This window comes from Hydra vulgaris, chromosome 12 (genome assembly GCF_038396675.1).
Source record: "Hydra vulgaris chromosome 12, alternate assembly HydraT2T_AEP".
Taxonomy (NCBI): domain Eukaryota; kingdom Metazoa; phylum Cnidaria; class Hydrozoa; order Anthoathecata; family Hydridae; genus Hydra; species Hydra vulgaris.
In genome coordinates this window covers 23,072,501-23,084,777 of record NC_088931.1, presented here as the reverse complement: position 1 = coordinate 23,084,777, position 12,277 = coordinate 23,072,501, and the positions used below count along the sequence as shown (strand labels likewise).

The 12,277-nt window shown below is 26.0% G+C and overlaps 1 protein-coding gene across 3 annotated transcripts in view; it reads right to left on the bottom strand.

Moving 5' to 3' along the window:
- Positions 1 to 12,277, bottom strand: part of LOC100208622 (THO complex subunit 2) — a 92,027-nt gene that overhangs the window by 34,800 nt on the left and 44,950 nt on the right. For all 3 annotated transcript variants that reach the window (XR_010642289.1, XM_065812583.1, XM_065812584.1), the window contains exons 15-21: positions 12,132 to 12,262; positions 11,058 to 11,159; positions 10,892 to 10,976; positions 10,710 to 10,803; positions 10,292 to 10,372; positions 10,105 to 10,201; positions 5,870 to 5,987 (exon numbers count right to left, since the gene is read on the bottom strand). Coding sequence is in view for 2 of the 3 variants with exons in the window: in XM_065812583.1 (XP_065668655.1) it covers positions 5,870 to 5,987; positions 10,105 to 10,201; positions 10,292 to 10,372; positions 10,710 to 10,803; positions 10,892 to 10,976; positions 11,058 to 11,159; positions 12,132 to 12,262 (708 nt within the window). In the remaining variant the exon portion in view is untranslated. The remainder of the gene's footprint in view (positions 1 to 5,869; positions 5,988 to 10,104; positions 10,202 to 10,291; positions 10,373 to 10,709; positions 10,804 to 10,891; positions 10,977 to 11,057; positions 11,160 to 12,131; positions 12,263 to 12,277) is intronic.

The following is a 12,277-nucleotide window of genomic DNA, read 5'->3' as shown; positions in this document are numbered from 1 at the left end:
ATCAAATTAGGATACACCACAATGTTTTTACCATTTATATCAAAAAGATGACTTAAATTCACATATGATAAAATAAATTGGATGTTATTTTTTGTCACATGCCAAGATATTTATTTTTATTTTTTATTCTTAGTTAAGTTTAATAACTTATTTTAATTTTTACTTTAATAATTTAGTCAATTGGCAATTCAGACTGACAAGCCCTTGACATAGTTGTTGTATTTTGGACAACTTAAAGCTATTTTTATTTGATAGCCTGATTTAATGTGAATTTTAATTTGATAATCTGAAGTTTTAATGTGATTTACAGGCTAAAGGCTTTTGCTAGATACAAATTTAAGTAAGTTTTTTTTTATTGCAATCAAAAGTTGTATTCTTGTGCTCACAAGATGATAAATAGAAGTTTTTATTATATATATTTTTTACATTTCAATTAATAACTTTGTAGGCTAGTAGTAACAGTATCGAAAATAGCCAAAGTGATTAATCTCAAAAAAGGACTTTCTGGAATAACATTAAAATAGAGAATAACATTGTAAAAAAATTGTAAAAAAAAGAATTGTATCGAAAATCCGAAAAACAGAATAATCCTGAAATTGTGAAAAAAAGAATAATATCGAAAAGGGACTTTCCGGAATAACATTGATATAGAGAATAACATCGAAATTGTAAAAAAAGGAATTGTATCGAAAACCCAAAAAGCAGAATAACCCCGAAATAGCTCAAAGGATAATAGTATCAAAAAGTGACTTACTGGAATAACATCGAAATTGTGAAAAAAGGAATACTATCGAAAATTCAAAAAACGGAATTAGATCGAAGTTGTGAAAAAAGGAATAATACCGAAAAGGGACTTTCCGGAATAATATTGAAATTGTGAAAAAAGGAAAAAAATCAAAAATGGACTTTCTGGAATAATATTGAAAATGTGAAACAAGGAATAGGTTCGAAATGTTGGCTATTTATAAAACGATTTAAAACAAGATGTTTTGATTTTATTTACATTTAATGTCAACAAACTATATAATATTACAAAATTTTTAGTCAAAATCAATATTGACTTACAAACCATAAAAAGTTTAAAGGATAAAGTTATTTGTAAATATGCAAAACTATATGCCAACTAAGTCATCTGTTATATGTGCAAAAAAATTTCAAGAAAAAAATACTTTAAAACAAGGAGAGCAGGATAAAAGATCCTGCTTAATAAAACAATTAAAAAAGCTAATTACAATACCCACTCTACCTATAAATACCATAGAAAAATTACTATTACATGTAGTCATCTGGTCATTCTGTTCCAGAATGTTTAACATTGTAAATACTAAAAAAATATTGAGCACACAATTTTAAATACATTGCTGGTATGGTATGTAGCTACCAAATGTTAAAAATTAATTATCATATTGTATTTTACAAGATGTTATACAAAAAAACTTGTTGTTAACTATAAACAATTAAACTATAAATAAATTAAGTTTTCTTAGTTTTTAATTTTATATAAATTTTTTTCATTAGTAAATAGTGCTTATATTTAACATAATTACCATTCAAACCTTTGTACAAAACTTTTTTACATAATTGTCATGCTAAAGTTTTTTTGTTTTACGCGAAGGCTTTAAATAATTAATTATAACGATTATTTAAAATGAATGCATTTTGTGTAAATTAACAAAATAACTTTTATTTAAATTTTTAAATGTAGGCATGTATTGATTAATGTTTGAAACTATTTTTTGATATCTTTCTGAAAATCTTTTAAAATTTTAAGTTACTTCAAGTTATGAATAAGTTTGCAACTTTTTGGGAGAAAAAAAAATGTTTATACAATTTAAAAATATTCTATATAACTTTTTTTAATAATTTAAATAAAATTAGTTCATTTATTAAACAATCATTGGAAGGAAATTTGTAAAAGAGTTTTGTGTAACTTTAACAAAACGTTTCAAAAGGTAACTTTTAAAGTAATTTATTTCAAACGCAATTTTAAACATAACAAAAAGTAATATTCACTTCGAGTTTTAATTTTTGTAAGGAATTGTTTTCTTTTTTCTTTAGTTTTCTTCCTAGTTTAAGTTTAGCTTAGCATTTCTTTTCAACACATTTCTGAAATGTTAAATCATCAAAACATCTAAACAGTCGTAGTCAACTTTTTGAAAAAATTATTTGCGTGGTCAGCAACAGTTTTAAATTTAAATTTTCCACATTGGGAAAGAAATGTGATACTACTCCAACAAAAACTATTGAAACCAGTCTTACTAAATGCACAACATTCTTAGCAAAAATTGTATGATTTCTCACTAAACCTTAATGCAAGTGAAAAAAAAATTATACTTCAAAAGAATTTGGTTCAAGGAGACCGTTTTAACTGCAAAACAACACCAAGAGCAGATCATAACATTCCAAATCTCTGTCTAAACAAGAGAAAAAAGCAACAAAAAGAATTGACTAAGCTTAACCACAAAGCTGGTGTTGATGCCTCACACTGGACCATTTGCACAATGAAAAAAGTTGTGGTGTTACTGTTCGGCCAGGAAACCAAAATTCCTTCCATGACAAAAAAAAGATTAGACAAAAAAAAAAGATTGGAAAGATTGGAAATCATTGTCATTTGTTAGTTGATGATTGGAAAAAGTATCTTTTTTGAATATTCTTATTAACGTTTTTACTCATAATTTATTTAAAAATATATACTAGTCACTTTAAAAAATAAGTATTGATTTGGATATGCTTCTCAGACAAGTCAACCTTTCAAGAAATGATGAACAAAACAGCTTTTGTCCATCGTAGACCAAACAAAAAGTTTCATCCTAGCTGCATTGTGGAAACAGTAAAACATTCTCCCTCAGTAATGACCTGGTGTTTCATTTGTAATCAAGGACCAGGATCATCTATACAAAATGGTTGGGACAATGAGACAGGAACAGTATAAAGAAGTTCTGAAAAATAAGTTGCTAGCCCAAATAACAGATTGGTCAAAAAAATCAATAATTTTACATTTATGCAAGATGATGTAACTTGCCACACAGCAAAAAGTGGTATAAAGTTTATTAAAAACAGAATAATAACAATGTATTGCCTTGGCATGGTAAATCACCTGATCTTAACCCCATCAAATATTTGAAAAAAGAAATTATAACTAACAAGCAAGATCTTATGAAAAATATTATCATTATCTCTAAAAGATTATTCATTATGGCACAATAAAGCAGAGTTGAAAGAAACTATAAAATAATCAATTGCAAGCATGCCACAATGCATTGATGCAATTCTTTTAAGCACATTTGCTTTATTGCAAATAAAGGTAGTTTTACAAATTATTAATGGCTTTAATATATTGTTGTAATAACCAAAAAACATTCAAAATATTTAGTTTTTTTTGTTAAATTTAAAGTTAAAGTACAAGCTTTAATTGCACTGTTACTTATCTATTACTTTATATTTACAAAAGATATTTACAAAAATTACCAATGGTCCTAATGCGACGGACACCCACTGTATATTATTTATCTTAATTTTGTAAAGTGTCAATATTAACAATCTTTTTTCCATGTATATAATCTGTTGTCATTTATTCCCCTTGATCATAATTTTCTTAGCAATTTTCTTGGTGAAAAAAATACAAAAAAATTGGTGAAAATGGTAATTGTGCTTATTCTCATACTTAATTTTTTTCTAAAACTTTCTTTTTTTATCTAAAATTAAAAAAAAAACTTCCTTTTCTAAAATTTATAAAACCTATTCAGCCCATAAAATACCCCTTACCAATGTTGTGTTGCTGTCACGTGTTACTATGACAGGGTGGCCACATAAAATTTTCATAGAAAAAGAGGATGTTAGAGGCTTTTACAGGAGATTTTGCATCTAATTCAGAGGATTTTTTTTCACATAACTACAAAATTTGAATAAAAATAAAAGATTTCAAAGGGTTTTTTTTTTTTTTTTTACTATTTTAGGTTCCACACTTGTGTGATTTGGACAGGTTTCAATAATGCCATTTCTTATATCAAACGACATGGATTTACTAAAGCAATTTTTTACAATGCAATGCCTTTTTAGATGTTTACCAAATTTGCAGACCAGAAATGGGTATTTTAACATTATATTACCATCAAGAAATGATGAACTTTATTACATGAATTAAAAAAAAGAAAAGCTCATAAATTTGTGATTAATGAATTGGTTTTTTAAGTTCTATCAACTTTACTTTTTTGCATTTCAATTCTTCCGAAGAATTAAGTCTAATTAATCTTTAGATTCTTTTGATTCTCTAAGTAGTTCTGTGTTACCCTTAATAACGTTTGACAGAAATGTTGAAAACTTTTGTTTGGTTTTTATAGTAACTTCAGAAGTCAATTTTTTCAAACCAATAAAAATTCCAAGCATTTTTTCTAATAAAGCTGTTGACAACTCAGCTCGTTCCAACATAACTTAAGGAGAAAAATAAGAAGAGCTTCAAACAAAATTATTTTTCAATATACTTGTTTCTGCAAAATGCACACATAAACTAGACAAGAACTGCAAAGCATCTGACTAAAGATTGCATAAGTAATTATCGCTCAACTTCACTTTTTTTTACAAAGCTTTGGTATAATGTTTTATAGCAAAACCAAGATCAACCGACTCCAATAATACTTGGTTTACTTTATCAGTAAAGTTAACTTTGAGCAGTTTATATACAGAGTTTGCCATTTTTTAAAACATCTCTCTTCAAAAAACAACCACCTTATTTACAAAGGAAATTGTGTAACTACTTGGTGAGAAACGGCACCATTAAATTCTCAGTTTCAAAAGTTATTAAGAAACCATTTAAGGATGTTGCGAAATCCTTTAAAAAATCTAAGTTTCAGTGGAATGGTGGGATCTTCCATAGCTTTTGCAAGACAATCAAAATTGGTGCTTTGTCCAGGCTTTTTATTTCCAGGTTGCTTTGATTTTGGTTAGCCTTTCCAAAAGTTAACTTCAATTTTCTCATGCATAACCATTTTGGCACATTTGGCAACATTACTATTTTCAATCCATCGGTTTTCATTTATTCGGAAACCATCAGTCACAAAACTCAAGGGGACAGTCTGAAAAGGTAGCAGCTGTTAGACATTCATAGTCAACTTCGCGGGATGGAGACAAATATTTTCAACATAAAAAAAAAATTATTTCCTAATGTTCCAGTCAATACCCCAGTTTGGATAGAATGGTGATGGATATTGAGACTACATGTCCAATATTAATTAAAGAATCAAGTAAATTTTCTTTTCTGCTTTCATTTACCAGATTTAAAGACATAAAATGTAACTGTGTTCTGTTTTTCCACACATGAAATTTTTGAGCAATTTTATTGCCTAGAAACACAGAACAGTTTATTTTTTGACTCTGAAGAACGCTACAACTATTTACATTTAAAAACTTCTAGTGACCAAACTACCTCTGCATTTAATGTCTAATCTCTTGAGATCATATCAATCAAATTTGCTTGCCTTTGAGTTTCACATAGCTTTCTGTTCACACAGATTAGTTACTTCAGTTAGCTTTTAAAAAAATTTGTCTTATCAGATGGACATCGTGCCACGTGTTTCTTCCCTTTACCATGCTGTTTTATATTTTCTCTTCTGCTGTTTGCAATGTTGAAGAACTTTGAACAAGCTTTATAAAATGCATTTGTTTTATCCTTTTTATCTCTTTGCAACCAGCATTTGAACTCATCTTCAATGAGCCACAAGTCTTAAAATTTACTTTTATAATTAGACATTTAATTTTTTTAAACAAAACAAATCTTTCTATAATAAATAACTCTATCAAACACAATTAAACAACTTGGTTCTCATTGAAACCAGTGAAAAAAGAAGTAAACTTTTGGTTAAAAAAAAACAACCTCTGATTTCATAAGCTCCCCACCAGAAAGGGCATCAAGTTGTTGAGGTGTTATTTCATCATTTGCTTCAACGCCTGACATTTTTTGAACAACTTCTTTTAATACCAGCAAATCTAAACTAAAATGATAATAGAAATATAGTTCACATTGAAAAAAAAGCTTTTCAAATCTTTTATTTTCTAAATAATACCATTAGATGTTTCATATTTATCTACTTAAAGATAAAGTTTGCTTTAAAGATAAGTTTTGCAGTAAGCTTTTTGCTATCATATGAAAAGCATCTTTACAATCATAAACAGGAGACATCTAATTGACATTTCTCATATATAATTACTATACTATCTATCACAATAGTTAATTATGGTAACAACATACATATACTTATATATATCCATCCTTTATATATATATATATATATATATATATATATATATATATATATATATATATATATATATATATATATATATATATATATATATATAAATATATATATATATATATATATATATATATATATATATATATAAATATATATATATATATTTATAGGCCTTGTTAAGCAGCTCGCATTTTGGTATCGTTACGCAGCTCGCATTTTGGTAAGCGTTACGCAGCTCGCATTTTGGTTGCAAAAAGGAGATTTGCCTATGAGTTCAGCAGTTTTGCGTTTTGCAAAAACTTTTATCTTTTAGAATATTTAAACTATCTTTTGATATCATTTATGTGATATTTATTCAGAAGAAATAAAGTCGTAAGTAAAAGCATTTAACCGCAATTGTAAACTTATAGATTTTTTGTTAAAGAAACAGTTTGTTTCATTTTTTTGTTGTTGTTGTTAAAAATTAGTTAAAGAAAATAAAGTGTTTTAAGTTTTATCTTAAGGAATTAAATATATAAATTCCTTTTAAATATATAAATTTTTTGTCATAATAGTTTTAAAAGTGCACGATTTATTTTGATGTAAATTTTTTATTAATAAGATATTTTATTTTAAGTTCATTGTCAATTCAATAATGTAAAGTTTTAATGACGTTCATTTAATTTATGAAAACAAACTATGATCACGAATATGTTATCGGTAACTGATAAAACTTTTTATTGTTTAAAAACACTATTAAAAAGAGTTCACAAAATAAGTAAGAAAAAATTTAATAACAGTTAATAAAATAACCAAAAACCAGCTATAAAATTATAAGAAAATAAACAAAATAAAATAAACATGTTACATTTTATGAAAAAAAAATATTTTTTTCAAAATAAAATTTAGTTCATATTTGAAAAAAACGATAAAAATAATTTTTCAAATAAGAACTAAGATTTTATTTCTAACTTTTGTTAAAGTGAGAAAAAAAAACTGTCTGTATGATTTTTAACAGGTTAATAAAATATCTTTAATTACAATGCGGTATTTGAAAATACGCTAGTGACTCAATGTAACTTCTAACAATACAAAATATATTTGCTGAGTTGAGTTACTTTGAAATGCATTACGCGTTTTTTTACGCAGCGAAATCTCATAACAAAGCCTGATGTATATATATATATATATATATATATATATATATATATATATATATATATATATATATATATATATATATATATATATATATATATATATATATAAAAGGGGTATAATACCATTACAAACTCAATGAGCATGTCATATTCTGATGAGCTTTGTATAAAATCTTTATCTTGATAAATTTAAAAAGGATATATTTTTGCATTTGCTTTAATCGTGATTTGTTAATAAATATTTCAAATACAAAGTTTCTTCAGATTTGCAAAGACTTGATTCTTCTAAAACTTTTACTGCTCCTTCAGCACAAATGTTGGATCTTTGTGTATTTATAGGCAAAGGAATATCACACCAAAAATTTGTGAATGTATTCATAGCTTTAGGATGATATTTGATGACTTCTGCCAATTCTTTACCATTTTCAGGGTTGAACATTTGATTTAAAAACCAGATATCTGCCTATTTTCCAACATTTTCTTTTCATTCTAAAAGTATTTCACTACATTAATGAGATGCATCAAAAACTGCATGCCATTTCTTCATTTCAGTTCATTCTCTTTCAATTGTATACCACTATTGTGAAAGTTTGATGTTAAATAGTCGTATTTTCTAGACATTGTTTTAACAAAATAATATGAAAAATCTGGTAAATTAATATTACCTCTAAAAATATCATCCAGACATTAATTTAATATTTAATCTAATATATATACTGACAACCAACACAGAGAGATTACTTAAATGCAGCACTTTGAAAATATATCAACAAACTCTTTATTATGCTACTTGTTTCTCTAGTGTCAACATTTGTAGTGTAAAGTAATCTCATGAATGAATACAAAAACTATGAAAAATAATAAGAAAAATTCAAAAATATAAAAATTAATGTGAAAAGTGTCTCTCACAATCATAATTATAGATCCCAATAAACTATACTCTTTCAAAAGTTCTTAAAGTCCTTCAAAAATTGTCTCTGACTTTCCATTCTTTAATACCATTGGCTTTAGCCTAACCTCTTTTTATTGTTCTTTATCACAACTACTTGATGTTCCATTCCAGCTATCTTTTTCCATCAAAATACAAACACCACATCTTGACATTTAGTTCTTTTCACAATTTATCTCGTCACTTTTTACATAATAAATTAAGAAAAGAACTGCTGGTTGAGTTAATGCAGAAAAATCGACACCAGCCATCTGAAGTTGTAGACACACTGTGGCAGCTTTTTGTGTACTCAGCTTGTTAGACTAATCAATTTAACAGCCTTGACTATCCTCTGCTTAATTTTTCATTTAAATTTTTCATAAAATATTTATTGAAGGTTTATAATCACAGCCACTGTCACTCACTGACTCATTACTACTTTCGCATTCTTCTGTATTTATTCAGACTAGAAGTTGATGGAATGTTTCCTATTTCAATTTTCTTTAAAAGAAGTATTTTTTTAAGATCATCAGGCTTCTTTATAGTATATCCAATGCTCAAAGTGAGATGGGATGCTATTCTGCCAACTTTTTATAAATCTTTATTTACAACAATGGTTAGGCGGGATGGTATGTTAAATTTACCAAATACCATCCCATTACTTTTTTTTCTCCACCTTGAGTACTAAGTATATCCCACTCTACCAGGTGTCTCTAATTGCTTTAAATAATGATTTTTATCTTTAAAATGCAACCATCCTCTTTTAATATATCTAATAAACCATTAAAACTATAAGTACTTGGTTTTTTGATTTTTATTTGTCTCTTTAATCAATTTTTCTATTATCCTTGGCACTAATCTTTTGTCTATTGTCTGAAAATTCAAATTACCTTATAGTACTGAAATAATTCATTAATATTAAAAAATTATATTATATAATCGTTAATATAAAAAACATTTATCAAGAATTTTCTTTATTCATTTTTTCATATTTTTACAGTCTGATGCTGGTATATCAGTTTATTATTTGCCAATTTGTTGGCATTTTACATATTGTTCCTAATAGTTCTTGAGATTCATTCTTACGAAATCTTATACTTTTGAAAGTGAATCAAATTCTTTCCCATGCGTCTCTTGTTTTTTTAGGTTGCAGTTAAATTTTTATTTGATATTTTGAATATTGTGCACAAACTGAACTTATAAAGTTTATTATTTGATTAGGTATTTCAACAACAAGCAATGTTTTGCTTGTTGTTGAAATACCTAAATAAATATTAAATAACATGAATAAAGTGATACTCGGTAGAATAAACACTCAACAAACCCAATGTCACTGTCAGTGACTTTGTTTTGCAATCTTATAAACTATAACTCATTTGATGCGTTAGTTTTTCAAATGGATTCACCTTGAAATTATTGTCTTTTTTTTCAAAATACAAAAACTCATTATCAGATGACATCCTAATTTTAAAATCTTTCAATTATTTTTTTTATACGCCTAATACGGATGTTCTAAAATAATTAGGTACAATATTTAACCATAAAACTTTAAAGGAAATCTCACCCCAAAGTGCTTAAACTTTAAAGCAGTGAGCAATGACACAACTCATAAGTAGAGTCAACAAAAGTGAAGCTAATTTATAAGTAGATATACTATAATTATACTTTTTTTAAATTTTTTTATTTCTTTGTTTTATTTATTTTATAAAAAAAAAAGCTAAAGCTATTATTTTATTAAAAAATAAAATAAAGAATAGTTGAAATATTTAAAAACAGTTAAAAATACCTATTCTCATCTTTCAGTTGGTTAGCAATGTATTGAAGCAAACCAGTAATTTCTGTGGGATATTTTTTAAATACAGCACCACAAAATTGTGATAAACCTAAGTGAAAAATCTCACAAAATACAATGTTTTTCAAATTGGTTGATATTTCTTTGAGAACGAAACCTTACTCTTAGTTAAATAACTTACTTTGCATCCAGTAAGAAAGATTAGTATCAGACTGCTTCATTCGTTGTTTATCAGGATTTGCTAATGCTTCAATAATACAAACTGTATTTATAGTTAAGATAAAACTTTTAGTGTCAACAAACTGTTAATGCAAAATTTTATTTTTAATTAAAATGTGATATGCTATAAAATTAAAAGTAAAAAAAAAACTAAATAAAAATTACAATACAAAATTACACCACAATAAAAATCAGTACAAGTAAACATGTAATGGTTACAAATAATCAAGTAATCGTTACAAGTAAACAAGTAATGGTTATAAGTAAGCAAGTAATGGTTACAAGTAAACAAGTAATGGTTACAAGTAAACAAGTAAACAAGTAATGGTTACAAGTAAACAATTAATTTAGATATTGAAGAAAATTTACTAAAAAGATACATGCTAGCACATCATATGCAAGAGGGTTAAGATATTTAAGTGCATCAACCATTGGCCCAATAAAGTTATCATACCTCTGAATCTGGTCTAGCAACTAAAGTAATATATAATTCATAAATAAATATAAAAGTTATGAAAAATAATAAGAAAAATTTTTCAAGAGAAAAAAAAAATTAACTTACGTGGTCAAAAAGTACTCCTGGGTTGCTATGGCTCAACTTTCCAATTTGACGTCCTGATGGCTTCACATTTTCTTTAGATAAGCGCCTGTTGTTGTAAATAACTTCTGCTACTATATCAAAAATCTCACTTAAACTTTTTTAAAATTTAAAAAGTAATAAAACTAACTTTGTAATATATTTTGCTCGTTTAATGATTTTCGCTTTAGCCAGTATGAGCTTTGGATGAACAGAATATGTCTGGTTTTTCCATAATGCATAAAGTCGATATCTACAAAATTAAATGTTTTCTTAAAATAATCTATTACCTATTGAAACATGATTTTTTATTTTTGTTTTGTTTTTCTTTTAAAAAAACAACAACATGTATTCCTACATATTTAACCCTTTCAATCCTAGTCAAACATTAGTAAGTAAATGTGACCATGCCAAAAATGGCATTTGATCACATGACTGAGGCTAAGATAAATTAGATTTAAAAAAAAGTTATGCAGCCATTTTTTTATATTAAAAAAGAATTTTCAATTAGTTTTTATTTTATAGCTTTTAAAAAGTATAGTACTTGCAGCTTGTACCTTTTTTGTTGGTTTTTAAGATACAATTCTGATCCTTTTATTTAAGTAATGTTAAAACTTTTGATTTTCTCATTACAAATTTCATATATGGTTTCTGATGGGAATATTTAGTTTTGGTATAATTAGTTCAAATTTTAAAAAATCTAAAAATCCAGTTTACATCAATATCACATGTATGATAATTTTCAAATCTAATTACGAAGGAATCCATTTTTTTTAAATTTGTTATACTTATATAGAATTTTTTTTCAAAAAACTACCGATTTTGAAAACCAGATAATTTTTGAAAATAAGGTCAATGTTAAATTTGCAATATCAAAACAATCAACAATTTGAAACTAAAATTTTTGTGTAAACATTTTTTTGTAACAATATCCAGAGAAGAAAATATAAAGATCCATAGTTCAATGCTGAAATTTTAAGTAATTTGATGTGGAATTACACAGTATTAGGATTTTATTATAAAAACTTTTATTATAAAAATTTAAATTTTATAAATTGCAATCTAAGTTGATTGAATTTTTTGAACATTTAAATCAATAGATTTAATATCAATAATATTAAAATGATAATCAATAATAATATCAAAGATAGCCATTATTTACATGTATTTCTTAAAAGTATAAACTGCTATAAGATTAAATTAAATATTTTAGTAAAAAACAAACCTTAGCTGATAAGGCAATCTTTTGATAAGACCCCACAATTCCTCAGCTACTGCACAGTTGCAATCAAGCACAGATATCACAGGAAAAAGAACTTCGTCTATCAAAGTTAAAATGCCTCCCATAACACATTTCTAAACAAACATATA